This window comes from Alosa sapidissima, chromosome 9 (assembly GCF_018492685.1).
Source record: "Alosa sapidissima isolate fAloSap1 chromosome 9, fAloSap1.pri, whole genome shotgun sequence".
Classification (NCBI taxonomy): Eukaryota; Metazoa; Chordata; class Actinopteri; order Clupeiformes; family Clupeidae; genus Alosa; species Alosa sapidissima.
The window spans coordinates 4,574,802-4,602,447 of record NC_055965.1 but is presented as its reverse complement, the minus strand read 5'-3'; the positions used below and the strand labels follow the sequence as shown (position 1 = coordinate 4,602,447).

At 46.4% G+C, this 27,646-nt stretch overlaps 1 protein-coding gene across 10 annotated transcripts in view; it reads left to right on the top strand.

The window, feature by feature from the left end:
- Positions 1 to 27,646, top strand: part of rptor (regulatory associated protein of MTOR, complex 1) — a 154,312-nt gene that overhangs the window by 8,082 nt on the left and 118,584 nt on the right. For all 10 annotated transcript variants that reach the window (XM_042104678.1, XM_042104676.1, XM_042104674.1 and 7 more), the window contains exons 3-4: positions 9,545 to 9,647; positions 12,435 to 12,517. In XM_042104678.1, the coding sequence (XP_041960612.1) occupies positions 9,545 to 9,647; positions 12,435 to 12,517 (186 nt within the window). The remainder of the gene's footprint in view (positions 1 to 9,544; positions 9,648 to 12,434; positions 12,518 to 27,646) is intronic.

Below are 27,646 nucleotides of genomic sequence, written 5' to 3'. Positions count from 1 at the left end.
ATTTCGCCGTAGTATCGTTTTAGTATCGAGCATCGTGATATTTATGGCAGGTATCGTATCGAAGTCATAATTTTGGTATCGTGACAACACTAGTCTGCATGAACAACAATGTCCCTACCAGCTGCTTTTAAACTTTTGGTTGTTAACCTCTCTCTCTTGTCATTGAATTGCCTCAATAACATATTTTATATTAATGCCCAGGAAATACTTTTAATTCATTTTTAAATGTAAGCAATACATTTTTAACCATAATGAATATTTTTTTAGCGTAATGAAATATGTATAATAATTTCTAAATATCTAAATAAAACAGAAAGTTTAACATGTCTACGAGGTCAACTCAAGTAGTGAGCTTGGTGCTCCGTGTTGCTCCCAGCTCGGAGTTGGCTTATGTTTGTGTCGTCTGGGGCGTTACCAGAGAAACGCTCAGATGGAGGATGGCTCAGCTGTTAAGGACTACACATGCCTGGCTGGTGGCTGAGGCGGAAGTGTGGTGGCTGAGAGGCAGGCAGGCGTTAAGGGCCACCTGATGCTCTCTGAGTGCTGGCGATGGCAGCCTCATCATGGGTCCATGACCCCAGCTGCTGGACCACACTGCCTGCCCACCTGGTGTGCAGGGACGCATGGATGTCGGGGCGAACCAAGTCATAAAAAATAACATTCTGATTCGTGGCGGGTGGGTCGCAGGGAGATGGAATAAATCATTAATGTGTAAATTATTAACTATACTCTCTGAGATGTGAACATTTTTAAAAACATTTTCAAACTGTCAGGCACTAATTTGCAGACCCTCCTTAGGCTGCACAGTTGCGGGTATAATCAGCAGTGGAGGCAAAACATTCCAATGGAGGCAAAGCATATCCATGCGAAAATTCAAAAGGGAGAGTTAAAAAGTGAATGGGCAAAAGGACTAAAGAAAGGTTCTGTGTGGGGATGTTTTAGTGAAGTTGGCAGGTTAACCAGGATGAATCAAGTGCTGGGTATGCATGGCAGCATGTGGTATATCAGCCACAAGACTGGTATAATAGTTCTAAATCACTCTCTGGGGCCAGAATGGGCTATATTAGTGATCCCAAAGGGGATCGTTATTTGATAGGTGTGCTTCTGCATCCTTCCTTCCTTCCTTCTTTCTTGAAGAAATGTTCTAGAACACTAATAGTGCTCCAGACAGTGAAGAAAGATTCTAGAACACTAATAGTGATCCAGACAGTGAAGAAAGATTCTAGAAACAGTAATAATAGTGCTCCACACAGTGGTGGCCAAGCAGTAGATGGTTCAGCAGTCCTCAACAAACTGAAACCTGGAATGTCTCTAAAACTTTCAGCTGAAATTGACACATATTACCCTGACTAAGCGAGGAGCTGAGTGACTGACCGAGAGAGGAGAGAGTTCTGTGCAGTCTCCATTTTGACCATTGTGTCTGTTGGACCGTGATTCCACTGAACAGGAGCACATAGCCACGGTTTGCTGTCTGATGTGGAAATAGTGCTGAGTAAGAACTATTTAATTGTGTTTAGCTGATTATGATCCATTACTGTACATTGTCTTGACATGCTCTAGACGTGATCTCAATTAAGTTTTTTGTCTTGCTCATTATTAACCTTTTTGTCCTGCTCATTAGATGAAGTCAATTATAGTGGGGAAGGCTCTATTGACAGGAGTGGCTTAATCTTTTAAATGACCAGGATCAGACTCAACTTACACAGACAAGTGAGGAAACACCACACCTAGCGTCTCTGTTTTAGCTTTGTGATGCACATATCGACATCACTGCTGTCCAGTTTTTTGCAATCAGTGTACTTTAAAGTATGAATGACCCTGCTAAACAAAACGGCTTAGCGGATAGCTAGTGCTCGGCTTCTCTGTGATGTTCGAGAGTATTTACTGTTTGTGACACCCCAAGCAAGTGACCAGGAATCCGTGAGGAATTTATTCATAGCATAAAACTAATGTGTTTGTTTGTTGTAATTGAGCATGAATTAAAGAAAACAGTCAGGGAATGAAGAAATGTGCACACAAATAGACAAACAACAGGTGCATCACCATAAATGTATCTGCCGCATAATCGAGGCGTGAAATCCATGGCTGCTCCTGCCTTAAATGTGCTTCCCCTTGGCTCCTAGTTGGCGTGCACTCTTCAGAGGAACTGCTGCTTTCTGTTTTGCATGCTTTCTTCAGAGGAACTAGTGGTTCTCTCGCTCTCTCCTCTCTCTGTCTTTCTTGCCCATGGGACTACTAACCCATACACACACACACACACACACACACACACACACCCTTACCCTTGTGTGTGATGTCTACATCCTCACAAACACAGAGAAATATCAAGCACAGTAATTGGCTTACCTCTCTTGGCTCTATCTGCTTCAGCCACCCTGTAGCTTCTACAACACACGCACTACATTTGAGCTCTGCTCTCTCTCTCCCTCTCTCTCTCTCCCTCTCCCTCTCTCTCTCCCTCTCTCTTTCTCCCTCTCTCTCTCTCTTTTTTCAATAAGAAGACATCTTCATTTTTTTGCAGAAGGCATTATTAAAAGGCACCCACTGCTTTTTATAGTGCCCTGTTCTTTGCAGACTAATGCTAGTGTGTATTCTGTGGGGGTTCATTTTCACATGTTTGTGTACGTTAAGGAGACATTTGTGGATGTACTGGCAGCAAAAGAGATTGTAAAGCATGTTTATTCTCTCAGGGCAGGACACAATTAACATTAAAACAATTTAAATATATATATGTATATCTCCTCTTGGAAATCATTCTATTGTCATGGCAACCAAGTTGAGATGCTCTGGAGAGAAGACCCACATAGAGCTGTTCCACATTATGCTACAACAGACAAGGAATGTTAGTACAGTAATTAGTATCCTCTCCTGCATCTCTGTATACCTGAAATCAGTTTTGCTTTACTTGAAACAATACAGCTAACACTTGAAGAGCTTAAAAGGTAAAAAAAAAAAGAATCAGCAAGATATTGGAAAAACATGGTGTCTTAAGACTAAAGCTGCGTGTGTGTGCGTGCATGTGTAGGCGAGAGAAGGCCAAGCGTGTGGTTGACGACTCCATTCCTGGCAGGGGTGGTAATCAATGCCTCCCTGTTTTAATAGCTTTAATTTATAGCCTTGCAAACAAATGGAATAATCACTGGGCATTGATCCGCTGGGCCAGAGGTGGGGGGAGGAAGGGCCTGAGTGTTTCACAGCCCTCAGGAGTCTTACCTTAATGACCGAATGAACACACACACACACACACACAAACACGGGTCCAGTCACAATTAGCCTGCCTCTGCCACTGGTAGGAGGGAATGTAAGATATCCTATAAAATAACTCGTCATCACCAATTAAATGTGATCTATAGCTGGGGAAAACACACTGAAGAAGTCATTGATGCTTTTTCCTGCTTTGGTGCATGATGTGAATGATAGCAGCTGAGGTTGTAGTTCCACTTTCCTCCTCCCCTAAAGCAGCCCTCCATGGGCCTGAGAGGCTCTGGGACCTCACCGTTGAGCAGTGCTTTTGGACATGGTGCCATGTGCTTAAACTGCAGTGGGTGCAGTGCAGTGGCTGAAGCGCAGCTGTGAAATGATCCTAGTCTTCATCCCATTCTCTCTCTCTCTCTCTCTCTCTCTCTCTCTCTCTCTCTCTCTCTCTCTCTCTCTCTCTCTCTCTCTCTCTCTCTTCTCTCATTTTTATTTCTCTCACTCCGTCACTCTCTCTCCTGGTGGGTGTCCATCAACCTGCTTAATGTCCAATTGGAAATGGCAAATGAGAACATGAGTTATGGAGGCATTGAAAAAAAAAAGAGAAGTTCAAATAGTTTGTATCGTAAATGTTATACGCTGGCGTGGTTTTCCAGACAAGTATCTCATAAAAAAAACAATTTTTGCATCAAAGGGAACCCACCTTCTGTCTTTATCACACACATACTCTCTCACATACACACACACACACTCACTCTCTCTCTCTCTCTCTCTCTCTCTCTCTCTCGCTCTGTGGGCTTGCTTGCGGGTGCCCTCCCTGGCCTCCCCCCTTCAGCCTGCTGGATTTATGGGATTATTGGAAATCCATGAGGCCAGGAGACCTTTATTAAAATGTCATTTTGTTTAGGTCTCCTTTCAGATTAATGTTTACAGTAAAAACGAAAAGTTGATAAAGAGGCTGTTTTTGTGACGACAGGGTGAAGGGGACCTGGGGTCGGCGTGGTGACAGTTGAACTTGGCTCGACTGTCCTCATTTTCTCATTCTTTACTTTCTTAATGCATGCGTTCTATCTCCATCATTGTTTACTTTTCTTTATGCATGCGTTCTATCTCCTATCTCCACCCGACTACATTTATCTATAGCTGAGTGGATCGCTCCTCTCCCAGGACCGTAAAGCCTTGCTGAAGAATGAATTATGTCAGCAATTAATTTGAATACCCAGTGGGCAGACTGAAGGATTAAATGGTGCAGTGGTGTGTGAAGTTTTTAAAAACTTTAAATAGATTTATTTAAAATATATACAAAAACTGAATGTGAGATAGTATAATTGCTAAATGCACCACATTTCCCTCTTTGCAGTGAGGTTTTGTCCATAAAAATAAATGTATCAGACATAAACCATACCATAAACTGTCCCAGTCACCATGTCATTCTGCAGAGCCATGTGGAAAAGCACCCTTAACCCTTAACTCTCTTCAGTATATCCCATCTTTGAATGTCTCCTTCTTGTCAACCAGGGGAGATACAGTACAGTACATGACATTAATGATAGAGAGAATAGAGAGAGTGGTGAATAAATAGAGAAAGAGAACAGAGAGAGGTGAATAAAGAGAGAGAGAGAGAGAGAGAGAGAGAGGGAGGTAAATAAAGAGAGAGAGAGAGAGAGAGAACAGAGAGAGAGGTGAATAAAGAGAGAGCCGTCACAAGCATTGGACATGTCATGTTGGAGCTGATTAGGTTTGGCGCCCGACGACAAATTGGTTATCGCCATTGAGCGGGAGACTTAATGGACTTCCCACCTGGCGGCCGTCAGAACTCAAATGTCACTCCTGCATCGGTGATGCACGACAACAACCTGCATTCGTCTCGATTATTGTCATGCAAATGGATTTTTAATGTGCCATTAATTGCCAGTGTTTGATGTTCAGTGGGAAGGAATAATATTGCCGTGTCATTAATTACGGCATTACTGGTAATGGCCACCTTTCCCGTCCTCTCTGTCCTCATTTGCACGTGCATCAGTCTCTCTATCCAACTGCTCTGGTGTTCAGCCTGCCCACATGGGAATGACTTTCATTCCCCAAATTAATATTAATAGTAACATCCTTCCTGAATGCTCCATTAATGTCAGGAATGGTTGAGGGATCCCAGTATTGTTACATTTGCCTAAAACGTCCACTCCAGATCAAAAACATTATAAGTTATACGGATTATCTCTTAGGTAATATTGATAGTAAGTTCTGTAGTGGCGCACGTATGTGACATGTCTCTGTCGTAAGGTTCTGAAATTCAACATGTTCCTGTGACATTTTTACTGTGCTGTGCAGGAGAATTTATACTCTTGTCAGGTCCAAAGCCCTCAAGGTGTCTCAGCTCATTGCAGGTGAAGCCTTAGCTTTTCAAAAGGGCATTTTCCAACTCACCAGAGCTCAACTGAGCTCAAAACTGGAAACTAACCTTGTTTTTCTAGCCCTCACATTCTCATATCAATCTGTTTATGTAGGTCCCTATGAATTTGGGACTCTACCTAGGTTGTTGAGGGCTCTGTGTGTTTGTTTGTTTATTGCTGTCCACTTAAGAGTTCTGCCTGACACATTTTCATGCGGACCGTCCTTCTGACTGCATGTGATTCTGGATGTCTTTTTGTGTGTACATAGCAGTCAGTCTACATTTGCCTTGTCTCTTGTTTGCCTTCTTTGAGAAGGTCATGTCACGTCAGCGGTTAAATAAATAATGAGCCAGTTTGACGTGTGCGAGCGCAGCGCAGCGCAGTGTTGCTCTCATGTCTAGTGTGTGTCACCTTGTAAATGGTCTTAAGTCTTAAGAAGAGAGCAGTATTTCCGTCTGTCACACTCGTTTTTCCACTTCTTTTCCTCACTTTCTTTCTTTCTTTCTTTCTCTCTCTCTTTCTCTCTCTCTCTCTTTCTCTCTCTCTCTCTCTCTCTCTCTCTCTCTCTCTCTCGTGTGTCCCTACTACTCAGTTTTACTCTCAGCGGACATGAGGTCCAACTGTGTCCCGCTGCCTGGCTGACCTTTGTCAGAGCTGCGGGGTGGAACTCCCATTAATTGCGAGGATAATTGCTAGATGGCTGCCCCGCGCTCTGGTCTCTGCACCTCCTCAAGCAGTGGGCTTTGGCACAGTGACTAATATGTAGGCTAGTTTGACAGCACAGAAGAACACACTCACTGATTATCCAGTCTGTTTGCCTGACCCCCCCCCCCCCCCCCCCCCCCCAAAATAGACTAGTGAGCTTTATTAGCGCTCACGTTCTTTGGCAGGAAGGACAGCCAGCAGTTATTTTATAGCCTTTGCTAATCGCACAGTGTTCTCTGTTTGGAACGCTGTATGATTGGGATTGTGCGAGGCCTGTTTCTGTGTACATCTTCAAAGCCAGTGTTTTGTTCTTGGAACAGAGGAAGGGTTCTTGGAACAAAATATACTGTGACATCAGTGCCGCTCCATGAGCAGGAAACGTAGTGTTTTTAGAAAACAGGAGTTAGTGGAAGACGATGCCCTCCCCGATATCTGCATCCTCATTTTCTTAGAATCCCTTATTTTCCCCACTCCTACCCTACTGGAAGTCCTCCTCCTCCTCCTTTTCCTCCTCCTCCTCCTCCTGCGACTGCTGTCCGCTAATGAAGCCCCGGCGTGTTCCCAGTTCTGGGCTGTTGATTCAGCTGTAAACCTAACAGAGCTCTGGAGTGAGGGCCACTAAAGACTTTGTAAATGGCCAATCTGTGGCCGAGCGTCACGCCTGTCACCCTCCAACCGGGTGACCATTGATTACTCTCCCAAGCGGCGGAGCCCGTGACACTCCGAGAGCTCTCCTTCTGCCGGAACTGCTCAGCGCTGACGACCCCCGCTGCCTCGGTGACAGGGCTAACGATGCTAATGATGTGGCCGGTCCAATACTGAGAGCAGCTGCCTTCAGGGGGTTGTGGTTGGTATGGTGATGCTAAGGACTGCGGTGCCTTTATCATGTGGTGAGCCTCTGGCATAACACCTGCCTGTATAGTAGCAGCTCAAAGCAGACCTCACAGCTGCACATCATGGGAGTATGTGCCTACTCGGAGAGGTGTGCTGATCTGAGATCTGCATGCCGTGCTTCGCTCTCGCTGCCCTGTTTTAATTGACTAGGTTACATGATCATATCAATAAGTTGTTTCTCCCGTGCTCCTTTGGTAGGTATTAATGCAGAGTGCATTGATCAAAGGGATTTGAGGAGAAAGCCAGCTCTGCACCGGACTGCACTGGAAAGGTGTTTGTAGTCCAGCACTGAAGGTTATGCCGAAGAGCAATGCTGAAAGGGCACTAAAGGATTCCCTATTGGTTTGGTGCCTGGATTTGGCAATGGATGTTGGCCTTGTTACGGGTTTTAAAGGCTTCTGAGTGTGTGGGAGCAAGAGAGCGTGTGTGTCTGTGTCTGTGTCTGTGTGTGTCTGTGTGTGTGTGTGTGGACATTATTGACATTCTCATACCTTGACCACAGCACTTTTCATGAAGTGAAAGTCCTTCTTATTGCTTTGATATTTCTCATAACTTTTCTCTGCCTTCACACGGCTTATCAATCACTGGTCCGCCACACATTCTGCACTCGAGGGGCTGGGTGGGTCAGGCAAACTCAGCTTCGGATCAGCTCCGCTGGCTAGGACCCGACCCCCATGGCACACTGACCAGCAAGGCGTGAACAGGCCAGTGCGTCAGAAGAGTGGCCGCTATTGAATCCCCCCCCACCCCTCCAGCACCCCTTTATCAGAAGGCAGCCGAGCGGGACCTCCCTCGCCCTCGGTCCTGGATATCTTCCTCAGAATGCCTGTCAGCGGAGAGCTCCCGGTGGACCGTCCATCATGCCGCCTCCTGCGCTGATAAGCTATTTTTGCCGTCCGCACGGCTGCCCGCTCCGCTCCTTTGATTGAGCGATTGCGGTGTTCTTTTGCCTGAGTCAGTCCTGGTGGCCCGCTCTTGGGCCAGTTCCCTGGTGATTTTTTTTGTGGATGCATCTGGAGAGAACTGGTTCCTTTTTTTTTTTTTTTTTTGCAGTCCTCTCTGTGCGTGCCGACAATCAATCCCTCTCCTCCTTAGTCCGCCACCCGCTTGGTTTTGGCCGACTGACTGATTTGTAGTGGGTCTGACACAGACAGGAAGCCGATACCAGCGTGGGTATCGGCCGGTGTTGGGGTATAAAGGAGTCGCTGTGATTTTATCAGAACTTCACCAAATCAATTAATGTGCTGTCTTTTAAAAGCCACCTCTGCCTGTGTCAGTAGAGCAGAAAGTTATAGTGATTTACCTTCACGTTCTTTTAGTCTAATTTACAAGCTCAGATATTCAAACTCCACCAGTGACTGACCAGTGATATCATGTTTCCCCTCATTTCTAATGTATGCACGCATCATCCCCACATAGCAGTTCTATCTTGATTTATTTGTGCGTGCAGAGCTGTTGCTTTTTAGCAATACTGAAGTTACAGGATGATGAGGCCAGATTTAGCTTCACCAGATTTGGCCTAGTGATTGTGTGTGTGTGTGTGTGTGTGGCAGGGCCTCCAACGCTCGCCTGCTATGCTGCTGCGTGGTGCTTTAGTGAGTATGCGCTCCCCTGTGAGCTGGTGTAGAGTTCTCCAGCTGCTGCCAGGGGCATTTTGGACTAGCGCCAGACAACCCTCACCACAACTGGAGGGCATCTCTCTCTCTCTCTCTCTCTCTCTCTCTCCTCTCTCTCTCTCTCTCTCTCTCTCTCTCTCTCTCTCTCTCTCTCTCTCTCTCTCTCTCTCTGTGTATGTGTATGCGTGCAAATGTGGACTATTGATCGGCTTCCTGGTACTGTTGCCACGTGTACCTAACCTCACTGGCCCAGAATGTTGTGTTTTTGGATACTGTGACTCTTGTGTGATCAAACCACAGCAGTAAATCTTTCCAAACTGAATAGCCCTAGTGAACTGCCACTTTTAATTGCATTACCTGAATATATCTGAAACGCCACAGAGAGCGAATCTCCTCATTTGGGTGTCAAATCCCGGCACGCGCTCAGAGTGCTTTGGCAGAGTTTTGACTCATAATTGGATCTGTCCGTTAGGACAGGCACTGGTTTTACAATGTTGGCAGAGAGTCAGAGACACTGTTGTCATTCAGCCCTGTGAAAGTCATGATTACCTTGCATTTTTATTTAGGGAAGTAACTACGGTTGTATGAGTTGAGCAGAGTTTTAAAGGGTCCACAGTGAGCAATGCTTTATCCACATTTACATTAACTTACATTTAACTTTTAAAATTTGCCTTGGGAACCATTGACCCGATCCAATGAGGTACTCGCTTGAAATTAAAATGTCTCCTTTTTTGACCCTTGTAGATGAAGACGGTGAGTGTGGCCCTGGTGCTTTGTCTCAACGTGGGAGTGGACCCCCCAGACGTGGTCAAGACCTCGCCCTGCGCCAGGCTGGAGTGCTGGATCGGTAAGAGGCCTCATCATCTCCTCCACCCACTCACTCGCTCACACGCTCCTCCACTCATATCACGAGCTCCGCCCTGCCCACTCCATCCCTTCACAAGCCCACTCATACGTTTGTCCATCCTCCCAGCCCACACTCTTCTACTCATCCGTTTATTGTCGTCCATTCTTCCATCCATTTTACACGATCCATTCATCCTCCCCATTCATCTAAGCTGTCATCTGTACACATCACCCCCAAACCACTATCCCATCCATCAATACAGACACCTGATTGACTAGTTTATCATACTGACAGAATGACAAATGATTGACTGACGACAGTGGCAGGCTACTCTGGTCTGGTAGAGAAGAGGTAAAATAAGATGAGCTGGAGAGTGTAGCCATTTGTGTGGAAATCTCCTCAGTCCTCAGCGTCAGCCTCTGGGCCTGGTAAACTCTGCTCGGGAGGAAGAGGAGATGGTTGATGCCACCACTCGAAACGTAACATCCTCCTGGGCTGGCGGCAGTACGCAGCCTTGTGACTATCTTGACTCATCAGGAGGGAGAGATCCATGGTCTCTCTTAGACAATTTGACGGCAAAAGAAGAGAGCGCTCAGCGCTGTCATCGTAGACGACCCAGAGGGGTGAGGCGAGGACAGCAGTGTGCTGTCAGTCACAGGGAATGTTTTTTTTCCTCCAACCTTTTTCAGTCGGAGGCACCAGGTTCTGGCCTCGGTTAACAGCCCCTCTTCAGGAACAAGAACATGCCCTTGATGTGCCTATTATGAAGGTGACATCCTCTCAGACGGGAGGTTGTCTGCAATCGCGGGACACCAGGCACACACCAGCTCCTCAGACAAAAGAACTTGAAAGTGCAGACATCACGGAGTGGTGCTCTCCGCTTGGGGTTAAACACGGGATAGAGCTGTCAGTCTGGGGCGGGGGGGGCTCCTCAGGTGTCACACTCACAGGCTGAACCAGCCCATTAGGGGTAGTCAGGAGACAGAGAGAGAGAAAGACAGAAGGGGAAAACATTTTAAACTGTCGAATAAAAGGCAAAACAGTGGCGGTATTTGCATACAGAACAGCATGTCCCGCACCACACCGCATTTCATCTCCAAGTCTTCCAGCTGTGCTGTCAGAACACATTCCCTCAGTCACCTTCCCACAAACGGTGACCGTCATAAAATATAATCAGCTCTGTCCCAGAACAAAGAATATCGATATCACCTGCATTGTATCTGGCCATACACGTTGTTCTAAACCTAATGCAGAATTCGATAGCTCAGAATCCATAGGAAATTGATCTTTTCTCTTTTCCCTCTTTCCTTATTGTGGATGTTTCAGGTTGAGCCGAGAGGCTCATTTTTCTATAAATTGACTTTGATTTCCATTGAAGTCAAAGTTCTTAGAGATCGAACAGTGCCTTGTGTTAGGCATAGTGACTGACTACAAGTGTTTAGGCTTGCAGCAAGTTTCGTGTCTGAGTAATGTTGACTTTGAGTGATGCTGACTAGCGTTCTGATTAGAGATGCACCGATATGGAATTTTAGGGCCGATAACGATAACCGATATTTATTGGTTTGTTGTGGCCGATACCGATACGATAACCGATAATATTACTCTTGAAAAAAAATTGTGAGAAGTGATTTGGAGAAAGCATTTAATAAGCATAATTTTATTGCAGTAATTTTACCAACCACCAAATGATGGACAGAACTCATAATAGTCCTCAATAGTACGGCAGTCAACAACATAACAGTAGCCTAGCCCTACAGTATGTGTGGCTCCTTTAAGTGAACCTGACGTCAGTGAATTGCGAGTGAGTGGCTAGAGAGTTTGAATCGTTTTCATTTAGGACTAAACGCTCATAAACAGCTCAGCTTGGAATAAGCTACAGTATAGCGACCAAATCAGAGTTTGTGAGGGAAACTTCGGTTTAGTTTCAACTGCGGGTAACTGAATAAAGCTGTAACTCCTCAGACTGTATCGTATGTCCGTCTACTCTGTTGCGCACAACCTGCTGCAGCAGAAATGAAAGGCCTTAGCCCTGAAGGTTTTAATAACTTATTATGATGACCTGTCTGGAACTGAAGCACGAATGGTTAGCATATTTCTAGGTAATAATACAAAACCCAAGCTAAAGTAATGCAAATATAATACTAAAACACAACTTAGAACTAGGCCTACTTATGTACTCATCCCACTAATGAGTTTGTTTATTTGTTTCCCCAAGTGCAAACACACCAGCACAAGACTGCTCTAGGGCTGAGCTCCGCTCTGTTAAGGTTAAATGGCGGATCATTCACGAGAGGATTTTGAGATGCAGATTCCCAAATGAACGCATATCCACAGATTTTGTTAGAGTTGTGAAATACATTCACACCGCTGACATTATATTGAGGAAAAAGTATAGCCAACCAAGCTCAAGTAGGCTAGCTCAGTGTAGCCAGACGGACCTTAAAAGGCCTAAATTAGGACTTTAAAAAATATCGGCGCAAATTATCTGCCAGAATTCTGTTATCGGACCGATAATAATATTTTCATTTTTTCACTTATCGGCTAATAATATATTAGCTGCCGATATATTGTGCATCCCTAGTTCTGATACTACCGTTTTGACTAGTCTTTGGCTAATTATAGAGTATTAGTCATTTGTTGGTGGGCTATGTTTTGGCTTAGTAGGCCATGTTGTGTGAGTGTTTGCAGGCTAATTATGGGTGTCAGCAGCAGGGTGTTATGACTGAATATAGGCTGCTATGACTGTTATGCTGATGACGTGTATATGTGTTTGTCTCCCTCATGCAGACCCATTGTCCATGAGTCCACAGAAGGCCCTTGAAACCATCGGGGCCAACCTCCAGAAGCAATACGAGAACTGGCAGCCTCGGGTGAGTCAGTCCCTCCTGCCGGATGGTCACATGACAGTTAGCGTGATTTATCTGCTCCTCATCAAAGCGCATTCATCCCATTCTGCATGGAACCATTTATAGAGGGTTATGCACCGTATTTAGATGGGTATGTACCGTATTTAGATGGGTATGTGAATCCCATGAAAATGGAGCTCTATATTGGCTTCATCATCTCTGCACTGGTTAGTAAGGCAATATATCTATATCGGCTTCATCATATCTGCACTGGTTAGTAAAGCAATTTCCCATCATTTGTTGCAAGGGGAGAGAGCTGCATGGCCATCAAGACATTTTTATTGTGCAGCACATCCAGGCTACATGAAGATGATGATGCATACATTATTAATCTGCAGTCAGAATTTTTGGGATTGTGATAACCTGGGCATTCAGGCAATGATCTGGGTTGCTCCAGGGGAATGGAGTAGGGGAACCTTGTTGTGGCATAATGCTCATCCAGGGGAATGGAGTAGGGGAACCTTGTTGTGGCATAATGCTCATCCAGGGGAATGGAGTAGGGGAACCTTGTTGTGGCATAATGCTCATCCAAAAGCTCTCTGTGCGTGTGTATCCTCGTTCACCATTGCACATGCGCTAGCAGAGCTCAGCGTGTGGGTCTCAGTGTAACACGATATGCTTACGGATGTCAAAACACAAACACACACACACACACACACACATACACACACTAATGCACGCTCCCCAATATGGAATTCCATGTTCACCATGGCTGCTGCCGAAGATTGATGTGCAGAGCTGCAGTCTGGTGGGACGCCGTGCCCTGTGGCATATGTGCGTGTTGGTGTGGCGGTGAGGGCTCCCTCTGTGCCCGCTGTGCTGGGTGCCCGTGATGTGCAACACGGCACGCTTGGAAGTGCCTCTGTGTTTGTGTGTGTGTGTGTGTGCTTGGAAGTGCCTCTGTGTTTGTGTGTCTGTTGCGTGTGTGTGTGTGCTTGTAAGTGCCTCTGTGTTTGTGTGTCATGTGTGTGTGTGTGTGTGTGTGTGTGCGAGGAGTCAGTGCCTGGGTTGCCATGGACCCTCCAGAAGTGGGCAACACTCAAAAAACACAAGGAAGAGTACACACACACACACACACACACACACACACACACACACAAACACAAACACACACCACCACCACCACTTGCGTTCCCTGCTAGCCACAGCACAGTGCTGCATACCCAGCTGTGAGTGGGTGTCCCTTCTCTCATTTCCTGGCTCCAAGCTCCACTCTCTCTCTCTCTCTCTCTCTCTCTCTCTCTCTCTCTCTCTCTCTCTCTCTCTCTCTCTGCGTTTTCCACTTTCTTCTCCTTGTGTACACACTCACACACTTTCCCTGGCTCGCAGGCTAATCTGACTTCCAGATGGCCATCGTCTGCTGCCCCCCCCCCTCTTGCTCGACACTGGGAGGGCGATCTCGGCCCAGCAGGATGGTCACCCGGCCGCTGGCCGCTGGGGTCAGCGGCTCCAGATGGTGGGCGGCTGGAGGAAGAGCGACCCCCGCCAGCATCTGCTCCAGCCCCGGGGCCGGGTCAGCCTCGGTTGGCCGTCTCGCCTCGTCTCGCTCGGCTCGCTTGATCCGCAGGGCCCGCTGGAGTGGGCAGAGGAGGCTTACGAGCGGTCAGCGGATGGTTCTGTGGTTGTGGTTCTGTGTGTTTTTTTGTTTTTTGTTTGTTTTTTGCCTCAGGCCTGATCTTAGGTCGTCAGTGCTGACTTTTGATCCGTAGCTGCCTAGAGAAAAGCAGCAGAATTTATTGAAAAGAAAATGAAATGAAAACAATGCTCTGCAGGATTTAAAAAATTTTTTTTTTCATTTTTGAACATTTTAACATATTCTTCAAATTAGTTCAGAATGAATAATTGGAGATTTCTGGTTGAATTTCACAGCAGGGTCACACAAGTGCCGAGGATTAGAACACAGTGTCACCAGTGACCGCAGGGCAGGGAGACGTGGACGCACTCGGTTTCCGTGTTGGGGGTCGTAGAACTGACATTTCTCAGGGATCGGTACAATTTTCCTTATTGATGCCTCAATAAATAGTTGGTTAGAAAGCTTGAGCACCACCTGGGGTCGATCTGTGCACAATTGCTTTACTTTTTATGTGAAAAATAATTTAAAATCACAATGGTGTATGACCTACAGTTATTCATATTAAGCATATTAAACTACAACTCCCCTGCTCCACTATGGAACATTCAGCACACCTGCTATATTGCTGATGCATACTCTGATGAGCACTCGTTGGTCTCTCACTCCAATGTCTGTGCAGAAGGGGATGATCCCAGTTAACCTTGTCATACCCCTGGAGGCCGTAATCCTTCTTGATGAGAGGATTCGGAAGCGCCAAGTCCACCTCACCGGCCGCCACAGGTCAGGGGCAGCTGCCCTGCTCGCGTTTCCCTTTCCTTAGGTGTGCCCCATGTGCACCTGTGCTGGAATGCTAAGTGTTTTGGTTGGTGTGTAGAGAAGGACCATGAAGTGTTCCAGCAGCTTTTGCTTTTGTTCCTTCAATTATTCAACAGCCTGCTCAGTTTTAGCAGTGAGCCTTAGATCTGCTCAAATGCCTGCCTTGAGCATGGGAACGGCAGGCAGTCGATCGGTCGGCCATGGAGCGCCAATGGAGTTTCTGGAGGCCAGGCGCTTTGTTGAAACTCCCCCTCAAGACTCAAGTGTCTGTGTGGGAATTGGTGTTCTGTGATCTGCAGGCAATGATGACATTCTTATATCCACCAACTGTCCTTGTTATTTACCTGTAAGGTCTTTATCTGTCAGCAGTGCTCTAGTTTGATCCTACAAGTGCCAACAGTTTTCTGTTTTTAATTATTACGATATGTGCATCAAGGTGCCATATATATTGACACCATGTTTTTTTTCTCTGCCAGGAAGAGAGGATACATGACATACTGTATGGCAGCCATTTTTTTTTGGCCAGTTTTGAGACAGGAAAATGAGTTTTTAGTAGCCTAGCTCTTACGGCAACTGGTTGGGGTATAATGCATATATAAGGTCAAAGGGCACTTTGGCTGGGGGCCATAAATGGAGTGATATCGGACTTTGAACCGAGCGGGTTGTGGGTTTCTAGATATTCACAGGCAAGTGTGCTTGCTCGGCTTGGTATTACTGTTAACTCGATTTCTGCCTCCATGCATTCTGTATTCAGACTCACATTCACAGATAATTAGAAACACCCACCTCCTCCTTCTTTTCTTCTGAAACCTTTAGAAAGTGTTATTTCACTTACAGCCATATTCTCATTAGTATTCATGTCGACGACTTTACAAGCTGTGTGTGTGTGTGTGTTTTCCCAGGGAAACCAAACATCCAAAGTGCCGGGGACATGTTTAAACACAGAGCCGGAGATTTCTCCTCATTACTACGGGTTTTCTAAGCTTACCGCTGTCAAATGATCGTGCCTTATCTGTATAATTGCACAGCTCCCCTTGTCAGAGTTCCTCCTCAAAGCAGAGTACTCTGCCCGTTCACACTCGTGTTTCCCTCCTTTGAGTTCCAGCCCCTCTCTGGGTGTTCTGTTATGAGATGGTGTTCTGTTAGAATGATTTGTACCAAAGATCCTTGATAACCCTCTCTGTTTGTACTTATTTTGCTCTTCTGTGTCATTGTCTACTGCGACCCAAATGGACACGTGTAGAGTAGTGAATCATCAATTCCCCCCCCCCCCCCCCCCCCCACAGAGAGTCCTTCATGTGTGTCTATCGGTTGTGTGTTGCCTGTTCTCCTCCTCTCCTCCTCTCCTTCTCTTCTCCTCCTCCTCTCCTCTCCTCTCCTCCTCCTCTTCTCTTCTCTTCTCCTCCTCTCCTCTCCTCCTCCTCCATGCAGCCCGTGTCTCTGTTCTGTGTGCCAGCTGTAGCAGTGCAGCACTGCGGGCGTCCTGCGTGTGCCCACGCCCCCCCCCGCCCGCCCGCCTGGCCCCTGGCCTCCTGATGTGCTCCTCTTCAATATTTAATGGGGCCCGTGTGCTTTTGATCGCGGCCGCAGTGCACAAACAGATCGCTCCCGGTCGCTCAACCCCAGGCACACCGCACCGCTGCCCCCCACACCTGGCTCCTCATCTGGAGCTGCGCTGGGCAGCCCAGCAGTCCAGACCCAGACACATTAAAAACAAACAAAAAACACAACAAAAAAGGTCTTTGTTGATGATTTAGTGGCGGTTACCATTGTGTGGTATTTTATTCAATCGAGCTTTGTTATGACTATTTATTAGGAGTTTAGAGGGGAAACTGTTTGGCTGAGACCAGGGATGCAGAGCTTGTCATCACCCTGGTTGTGTCATAATGTCTGTAGGCTTCTTATCGGTGAGGAGATATTCGACTTATCTGGCTCTGTAATCTGTGTTGCTCAGTCTTATCGGTGCATTAGCCAGCAAGCCCAAAAGGTTCATAATGATCCTGTCTTGTTGCACTTAGAGAACAGGCATATGGATTCTGCTGAATTTCATCTCTATCAAGGCTATCCGTCTATTTTGTCTCGTCACCTTTTCTATCATATTCTTCCTCTCTCTCTCTCACATGCGCTCTCTCTCTCTCTCACATGCGCTCTCTCTCTCTCTCTCTCTCTCTCTCTCTCACATTCTCTCTCTCTCACATTCTCTCTCTCTCTCACATGCTCTCTCTCTCTCTCACATGCTCTCTCGCTCTCTCTCTGGCATGGATGAAGCAACCACTCGTGAGGTGGTGCAGTAGAATGACATTACCTTTTTAACAGCCCCGTGGCATCATTTTTTCTCTCTCTTTCTTTCCACAGCCCAAGCTTCGCCTGCCGCGGCTGCCAGCGCTGTCAAACTCCTTCTTGAATTATTTATCAGCTTGCTCCTGCCGAAATATTTCTCCTGATTAAATTTAAGACTTTGCTTTATCACTAGACCCATGTATAAATTCCATTGAGGCAAGGCGGAGAGGGCATGTACAGGGAGGCTGGCAGGTGGTGGGGGGGCACTCTGTGTGTGTGTGTTTTAAAGATGAAAAGCTCCTGACCACCAAACCTCTTCACATTATCCACATGTTGTATAGTGTTTTAATAAAGGTGGCTGATGAAACAGAAGGCTATGGTGGAACTGATGCAGTCATAATCTCATTAAATGACTGTGGTAATATCCAACCACGCCGCCCCATATATCCAATTGTGCCCTGTCAGGCTCTAACAAACCACGTTAGCGGGATTGAGGAGGTGACCAGTATAGCACCACAAATCAACCCCCCCCCCCCGGATAATGTGCTGCCCAGGGGGGAAGTGGCAAGCTATTAGTGTGTGTTAGCCATTAGCACCAAAGGAAGATGTATGGGCGTCCACCCAGGGCCTCCACATCACCACCCCCCTGACCCCCACCCCCTTAGTAGCAGATCTATACGACACTTCACTCATGAAGAAGGGGAGGGTGCGTGCGTGCGTGTGAGTGAGAGAGACCGAGTCAGAGAGACTGAATGAGTGAGTGTGTGTGTGTGTTATCGTAATGGATTCTCAATGGGATGGGACTGGCTTCCCCTAAAGGGTCCTTATTGACTGACGTAATAGTGGTCCCCTGGCGCCTGCACAGGAGGAGCGGGAAAGCTCAGTCACTTCAGTTTATCGTCTCTGGCGGCCATATTGTTGTGTTGTGTTTTTCTTGAGTGTTGATGTGAATCTCAAGTGATGTGATGTCAACCCAGCGACCATATTAGCTCGGTTTCCATCAAACTCATTTGCATCTTTTCCTCTTGTTTACTCAATGTGTATTGGACACACAGTCTGAACGTGGCTGAAAGAAGCTAAGCCATCCCTCAGTTGACATTTTGCTTTGGTCTCCACAGGGAATCCATACTCTTCCATACAGACCCTCCATAAGGTATGTATGGCCTGTGGTCTAGTCTCTAGTGCTTCATCCGCCCGCAGAAATTGATGATGGATGCACTGATCCAAAATATCCTGCATGGAATTGATTTTGTTTTTGCTGACCGTTCCCTATGGAGAGCATATCTGATATTTCCTGAGTCCAAAGGGGAAGCATGTGGCTTAGGCTCCCTATAGGTTCTGGATAGAGGGCGAGAGAAAAATGGACAGATGACCAATGAGACTGGAGGGACACCCAGAGGAGCAGGGTGGTGGAGTAAAAGAGGGACCACACCAGGGTGGTGGAGTAAAAGAGGGACCACACCAGGGTGGTGGAGTAAAAGAGGGACCACACCAGGGTGGTGGAGTAAAGGACCACACCAGGGTGGTGGAGTAAAGGACCACACCAGGGTGGTGGAGTAAAAGAGGGACCACACCAGGGTGGTGGAGTAAAGGACCACACCAGGGTGGTGGAGTAAAAGAGGGACCACACCAGGGTGGTGGAGTAAAAGAGGGACCACACCAGGGTGGTGGAGTAAAGGACCACACCAGGGTGGTGGAGTAAAAGAGGGACCACACCAGGGTGGTGGAGTAAAAGAGGGACCACACCAGGGTGGTGGAGTAAAGGAGGAACAACAGGTGCACAACTGAAGTGTTCCATTCATAGACACTGCAACAATTAGCTTCCACAATAATCAATGGAACTGGCTACACCCAAATGTGAGAGTGTTGCGCACATTCGGAAAAATAAGACCCTTCATTTGACACTTGGCGAACGGTACGCTTCAGTCACGTGCCCGGTGTAGAAGTGCTCTGAGAGGAAGAGGAGTAGGTAGGTGGAGAGGCAGCCAGAGGGGAGAGAATGAATCGGCGCTAGCAGATAGAATCCCATTTGAATTCACGTGACCATTACACACGTTCTTCAGAGACAAAGAGACTCAATGACGCAGGGCACTAGCAGCTCATTGTTCTATATTTCACAAAACACACAGGCTGAAGAGAGAGTGTGTGGGCTTTGTGTGTGTGTGTGTGTGTGTGTGTGTGTGTGAGCCGTTAGCCTTAGTGAGCAGAATGGTGTGTGTGTGAGAGAGAGAGAGAGAGAGAGAGAGAGAGCGCGCGCATATGAGAGTGTTAGTGTGAGTTCACACACCATGGAGCAAGGACAAGGTTGCAGCAGCCATTTCCAGTGTAATGATGGATTTGGTGGCATTGTGAGCGAGCCTGTGCGGCCTGTGGTGTTAGATTTAGTCAGGCCCATTATGGCCCAGGCTGTGCTGCCCGATTTATGCTCTGGCTCCCTGACAGGGTGGTCTCGATGGATGGAGGTGAAGAGAAAGTGTTGGAGAGGGGGGAATGGAGGGAGGGAGGGAGAGAGAGAGGGATTGGGATGGGGAGAGTGATTGATAAAAGAGGCTTCAGGGGGAAAAAAATGGACACAGCTCAGGGCTTTACGAGGTGACGGAGGAAGTGACTCAGGCCACGGTGATTAAAATCACTTCCTGTTTTATAGAGTGTTACGGGCCGATGACGTGTGTGTGTGTGGCGCTGTGAGTGGGAGTGTGTGTGTGATTGCGTGAGCGTGTGTGTGTCTGCGTGAGGCTTTGGCTCGTGACAGAACTAATGGCGTGTTTGGTGACTCTCACGTCATTGCCCCTTCGCTCAGCCAGAAGTAGTGTCTCGTGATTGCTGACCACACACACACGCACCCACGCACAATCGCACACACACACACACACTCATGCACAATCGCACACACACACACTCATGCACAATCGCACACACACACACACACACACGCGCGCGCACATGCACCCAGTGCACTGCCAACAGTTTAAACATGCAAGAACATGGTCTCTCTGTTTGCATAGTGTGTGAAATGGTGGGAGGTTTCACACAAACACACACACACACACCACCAATGTTGCTGCTGAACCCTAACACAAAACACACACATTGAAGGCACACACACACACACACACACACACACACACACACACACACACACACAGAGGGTGTCCACTCGTCTAGTGAGCTGGCGAGGCCCCAGGTCCAGGCTGGCTCAGAACACTCATGCACTCCGGCCCCTGCGCCCTCTCGCTCAGATGCCGCCTGCTGGCTGGACCTCACGCTCTGCAGCCGATGAGGACTGGACACAGGCACCAGTACTCACCCACTTCAAGGCTTTGTCTTGAACCCAGCTCTCATTTAAGATACAGACACACACACACACACACACACCTGAAGTCCCTGCGGCATCTGCTCCGCTGTATAATTGGTATTATATGTGTGTCCATGAGTGTTTGGGCAACACATTTCCAAATCAGGATGAAGGGCGTGTGGCTGGGTGGGGTGGTGGGGTATATGCATTTGCTTGGTTCTGCTACATTCTGGTTGGCACCGGTGGTCGGTGGCGATATCCACTAATGAGCTCTCGGAGCAGATGCCTCCAACCACACAGTGTGCTGCACTACTACGGCCTCTCTGCTGATGTGCTCTCATGGGGCCCATGTTTTTGTGTCCCATTTCATTCTTCCAATCTGTTTCCAATTCTTTCTTTTACAGTCTCATTCAGGAATGGAGCCACATTTACCCGTTTCCTCATTTTGTTTGCTGTTGCTCTCATTAAAACATTAGGTTCTGGAAGTGTGAGTTAGTCCAGGACCTGGCAAAATATAATGAGAGCCTAACTCTCAGTTCCTCACATGGCAATATAAAGAACCTGACAATGGGTACCTTAGTTGGCATCGCTGTTGTTTTCAGTACTGGTTTGATTGGAATTCAGTGACCTTCAAGTGTCTCTTTTTAATATCATGTCATGTGTCATGATATGTGGGGGCAGCCGTGGCCTACTGGTTAGCGCTTCGGACTTGTAACCGGAGGGTTGCCGACCAGTAGGCACGGCTGAAGTGCCCTTGAACAAGGCACCTAACCCCTCAGTGCTCCCCGAGCGCCGCTGTTGTTGCAGGCAGCTCACTGCGCCGGGATTAGTGTGTGCTTCACCTCACTGTGTGTTTCACTAATTCACGGATTGGGATAAATGCAGAGACCAAATTTCCCTCACGGGATCAAAAGAGTATATATACTTATACTATACTTATACTTATTTGATTCCTGTGAAACTCTGACTTGCTAGTATGGCCAGAACTCCGAGCATTCCATGGTCTCTCGCCTGGCAGAGTCAGGTGACTCAGGTGTCAGACGCATTGGTTGATAACGTCTTCTGCTATTGAGCAGTGAGGTTATGCTGCTGTTCTTCCTCAGATTGAATTAACTACATTCCAAGGAGCGTTGTATCTCTGTAGAATTTGAACAAATATCTCTTTCTGAGTCTCTCTCCCCTTTGTTGTACACTGGAATGTGTGTCTGACCTCACCACCCAATCCGATTAACTCTTTTGTAATTACTACGGATAATGGTGACAGGCGGCCTGTTTACGGTCACCCACGGTAACACCATTTGTTGACGAGCAGGGTCAGTGCGTCTGGGCGCTATTCCTGGCCCCTGCTGGGTCGGCTGGACAGGGAGTTGGACGACTGCCATCGCTGTGTGTGTAGTCGGGGACATTCCCTGACACGGGAGGCCCATGTGATCGCAGATCCATCCATCCATTTGCACTGGGCTGTAAAGAGACAAGACAAGAGTGGTGTTAGAAGAGCAGAAGATTTAGAGTGTTCAAAGGTTTTTTTTTTTTTTACCATGAATTGATTCTCATTCAAAACCTAAAAATGATTTCAGTAGCAGTTTTATGTGCGGCTATTTTCTCCAGATAAAGAACCATTCTCCAATTGGTATGCTGTGACTAGTTGCATTTTTCCAGTCAGTGTGGGTTCCCTCTGAAGAATTGATGTTTTTTTAATACTGAACTCTGAAATATTGATTTGGTGAATTGAAATGCATTCAAAGGCTAAGAAAGTCCAGTCTATACTAGATCATTTAAGTAAAATATTTTTCAGTTGGCTTTTGAAAAACTGAATTGTTCAATAATTGACTCTTTTTTTATTATTATTCCCGGCACACACTTGAAAAATCATTGCAAAGCTCACTCGTGCCTTTTCTGCTTGCCTTGGTTGAGTTGTTCAACAGAGCAAAAGAAATCTCTCGCAATCTTATCAACGCATATTAGCTCTGGAATAGGTGTGTTTGCGTAATTTCATTTGAACGCCTGAAAAAGGTTAAACTTTCATATGTTGGAAAGGCAAAAAATCATGTTGTGGTTTTATTGGCTAGAGAAACTCTCTTGGCTAGTGAAGGCCCAGCAGCCTGAGACTGAATAGTGTCAGCAACTGATCTCAGGGTCATCCTCTCTGGTTAAAGAGGTCTTGACCTCAGGGTCATCCTTTCTGGTTAAAGAGGTCTTGAGGTATCGCCACTTTCTCCTTTTACTGGAGAGTGATGCCACTTCACCATCCGCAACAGCATCAAGTGGTCTGGTAGCCAGGTGATATGTATTGTACAACAGCACCAAGAGCTGCTGCTGTGCACATTATGTGTATAGTTTGGGGATAGTACTACAGTATGTACTGTATGGTGTCTGAGCTCGATAGCATGCAGGGGCTGCTCTGCTCTGCTCTGTAAAATAAATGATTCCCTTTTCTCTCTCACTGCTAAGATCTCTAAATCCTGCAAACTGTTATGACACAGTCATCAGAAATCGCACTGTGGCAAAAAATTGTCCATATAATTGCTTTCTAAATGGATATTTTGCTCCCCTCCCAGTGATTTATCTCCTTTAATTATCGCTCTCTCATAGCGGTCACCATTAGTCGGGGCCAGACGGAGCATTAGGCCGAGAGACACCTCAGTCAGAGGCATCCATTACATCAAAGGCCTGCTCCAGTCAGCTTGTACAGAAATGGGTTTGTCCAAAGCCCTTCAATGGAGAAGTGGACAGAAAATGCTCTCAGTGATACTGCTGCTTTGGAAATTGTTAGTTTTCTTTCTTTCTTTCTTTCTTTCTTTCTTTCTTTCTTTCTTTCTTTCTTTCTCTCTCACTGCGCACTTTGATGGGACTGTTGATAGTCTTGAAGCGCACAGACTAAATTAACTCTAATCCCTCCCTCCAGGTACTGTCTACTACTGATCACTGTGGGACCATAAGGAAACCACTGGATGATGTGCACATAGCCTACATCACACTATTTTAGAATCTCCCATTAGCCTAGATTTTTAGAGCATCCATCCTCAGAAGGATTAGTGGTGTACATTTTTATTTCAGCACGAAGAGGTAGCATGTATTGATATCGCTTTGATCTGAAATGAATGTTGCACTCAAGAGTTTTCAGCTAAAATTAAATCATAAGCTTGTATTAAACATTTCCATTTATGGATCAATACTGAACATCACTGATTCATGGATCCAAGAAGGCAGAATGTGAATTTATTTCCCAGTTGTCTATAAACTCGGTTGCTGAAGCTCTAAACCCTACAGGATGAACCTGTGTTTCATTTCACATTGATGTTTCATTGGCTAATCCTGCATTCAATTCACAAGTGACCAGTAGCCTACATTGCAGTTAGGATTGGTATTTTCTTTTTATTTTGATATAAACATATACCAGTATGTAGGCAACCAACATGTGTATTATTTGTTGATTGGTTGGCAGAAAAGTCCCCCCAAAAAAAGGGTCAACTGGCATGTTCTGCCCGCTTCAGATCTAGCCAAAAGATCTAGCCAATCCAGAGTGTAAATTCTCTTAATCTTAAACCATGTCTTAATCTTAAACCATGTCTTAATCTTAAACCATGTCTTAATCTTAAACCATGTCTTGGTCATTTTGGTTAATAATAGCACCTCCCTCTCCCCTTGGTGACTTCAACTTTGACCTTCCAGCCCTGTGCTCATTGTTAATTATTGCTGGGTTGAGTGGCTGTAAGCACCCTGGGGGTATTTCTTTAATGTGATTTTATTTGGCAGACCGGTCGGAGCCATCAGCAGTAGCAGAACAAACTCTGCCTTTGATCAGGTGGACTCAAGGATACCCTGTCAACCCTGAGACTAGAGCCAGGCGTGTTTCCTTTTAATCTCCTAAAAAAAAAACCTCCTCCAGCTGCTTCAGACATGTGTGGACAGCTGGATTACTCTCAAGTTAGGTAGAGAGAATTAAAAGTTTCCTCTTTTGAACTAAAAAAAAAATAATGCCCTTCTGGGGTTCTAAAGTACAATTATATGTGGTATGTGTCTTCAGTCACATCTAGTCTCTACCTTTTGTATTGATATTTCTCTTACTTTGAGAAGGACATCACCAGACAGGTCCACTGCCCATGATGTACCTGTATGGAGGCTGGTCCCGTGTCTGGCGTGTTGCCACACCAGAGGTCACCTCCTCGTCTCCCAGAGCTGGGGTGTGCACGGGGATCTGGTGCTGGTGGTGGCCCGGCTCCAGGTCCGCGCTCCCTGCCAACTCCATCGGCCCGGTCACTCCTCATTTCCTCTGGTCCAACTGTTTACCGGGCACAGGCACAGCTCCGCCACCCTCCTCAGAGCACATGTCACAAGCTCCTCCCTAAGTTGGCGGACCTCTGTGTACTCTTGGTAGAGGCAGTAGAGAGACTGCTGGTGGTATGTAATGACATGAACTTGTAATCTACTTGACTAAGCAAAACATTTGGTTGTCATTTTAGGTAAAGGATTACAAGAATCATATGTTGGCTTATTCAACCACACCATTTTAAGTTACGTCATTATAACTTGATTCTATCAGCAGCATGTGTGCATGTGCTTGTATCTCTAATCTACGGTTGCCGTTACCCTATATATAATTTAATTATATATTCAACAAAAGTGGTTTAGTTCACAAAAAACTCAAAATATGACATTTGCAAAAGTATCTAAACCCATGTAGTTAATTTCTTGTAGCACCTCCTTTTCAATCACCACTTCAGTACTCATTAACCAGTGCCTCACATCTGTACTCATTAACCAGTGCCTCACATCTGTACTCATTAACCAGTGCCTCACATCTGTACTCATTAACCAGTGCCTCACATCAGTACTCATTAACCAGTGCCTCACATCTGTACTCATTAACCAGTGCCTCACATCAGTACTCATTAACCAGTGCCTCACATCAGTACTCATTAACCAGTGCCTCACATCTGTACTCATTAACCAGTGCCTCACATCTGTACTCATTAACCAGTGCCTCACATCTGTACTCATTAACCAGTGCCTCACATCAGTACTCATTAACCAGTGCCTCACATCAGTACTCATTAACCAGTGCCTCACATCTGTACTCATTAACCAGTGCCTCACATCTGTACTCATTAACCAGTGCCTCACATCTGTACTCATTAACCAGTGCCTCACATCTGTACTCATTAACCAGTGCCTCACATCAGTACTCATTAACCAGTGCCTCACATCAGTACTCATTAACCAGTGCCTCACATCAGTACTCATTAACCAGTGCCTCACATCTGTACTCATTAACCAGTGCCTCACATCTGTACTCATTAACCAGTGCCTCACATCAGTACTCATTAACCAGTGCCTCACATCAGTACTCATTAACCAGTGCCTCACATCTGTACTCATTAACCAGTGCCTCACATCTGGTTCTGCAGCTGTTTGCCTACTCCTCCTGGCAGGACTCAGCCAGCTGAGATAGGTTGGAGGGTCAATTGGCGTGTAATGCCTGCTTCAGATCTAGCCAAACAATTTCTATTGAATTGAGCTCTGGACTTTGATTAGTCCAATCCAGAGTATGAATTTTCGTTATCTTAAGCCATTCCTTGGTCATTTTGCTTAAATGCTTATAGGGTCATTGTCCTGTTGTGAAATCTATTTCCTCACTAGCTTCATCTCCCTGATTGACAGAAAGGCAGAAAAACAGCCCACACTTCCACATTTCCGCCACCCATGCTTCACTGTTGAGAGGGGGTCTTTTCTTGGTATACAGTGTTAGCAAGAGGTGGGAGGGTATGGATATTTTCTTACCGTGGTTGAAAAGCCAGAAATTGATAACACAACAGAAAACTCCAAACTGTTCTAGTTCACATACTTTCAAGCAGCACTGTATCTGTGATTGTGGTTACCTGTGGCAGTTGGTATCACCCCTGTTCTCTTGATGGTGTTGTGATCCACCAGTGGGGTTTGTAAGGTCACTTTGCTAGCACTACCTCTATTGAAATTTCGTGCAAAGGTGTACACATCTTTAGAGAGCAATTGACAGTTTGTTTTTATGCCATTGTTGCGAATGATTTCGTACTCAAATCGTCTGCATTCTCAAGCAAGACCCCCCCCCCACACACACACACACACACACAAATACACACCTTGTTGTGGTTGTTTCACAGCCACCTTCCTACTGTTAGAAATCAACAGCAATATTTGGGATTGAATTGGCCACATTAAAGTACATTTCTTTTACAGGCAGCACAGAGGTCTGCTGTCGGGGAACTCATCCTCATTTTTTTTCTCTTTTGCCCCTTTGTTCTGCTGTGCTCTGCTCAAGCAGCTGCACATTAGGAGAATTTAATTAAAACGGGAAGCCTCATTCCATCCAAGTCCTCGCAAAAAAAAACCCCTGACTCTATGGAAGGAGGGATGCACACAACTCTTAACGGGCTTTGACGTGAGAGTAATCCTTCAGAAGGAGCCTGCATCCCCTGTGAGATGACTTCTTGAACTCCCTGTGAATGTGTGATGGAAGGAGTTCAGGAAAAAAAGGAGGAGGAGGTGGGGGGGGGGGGGGGGGGGTTGAAGGTGGGGGTGTCTTCTCCCTTCTTCATGCCCCCCCCTGCTCTGCATTCAGGCAGAATGGGAGAGGGGGAGTCAGAGAGAGAGAGGAAGAGAGAGAGAACTCGTCCTCCAGCCAAAACTCCGAGTGTTCAGCTGTTACCTCGGCTGACCGGTTCCCTTGTTCCCCCGTCAGCGGGCTGACCGCGGCGACTGGCCCAGATGAAAAGGGAAGAAAATGAGAAACCGGAGGAGGGAGACTGAGGGGAAAAGAGGAAGAAAAAACCTCCTGTTTTGTATGCCAGCTCAGTTCGTGCAAGATTACAGCGGAAATTGGAACGTGCCAACAAAGCATGCAGCCAGCATTTGACAGCAGCAACTGTTTGGTTATGCAGTTAGCCAGGCTGGGGGGAGGGGAGGGGGGTGTGAAGGTGTTTTGACGACGTGTCTGGTAGAGGCTATTTACAGGTGGGTCAGTTCTAGCACGTTTGACCTCTCTGTCAAGTCTAGCTCCTGTCTGAGCACCATGTGGCTTCTTTCTGGCCACTGTTCATCTATACGATTGTATAACAGGCTACAACCGGACCCTACTTCCTCTGGATCTGTG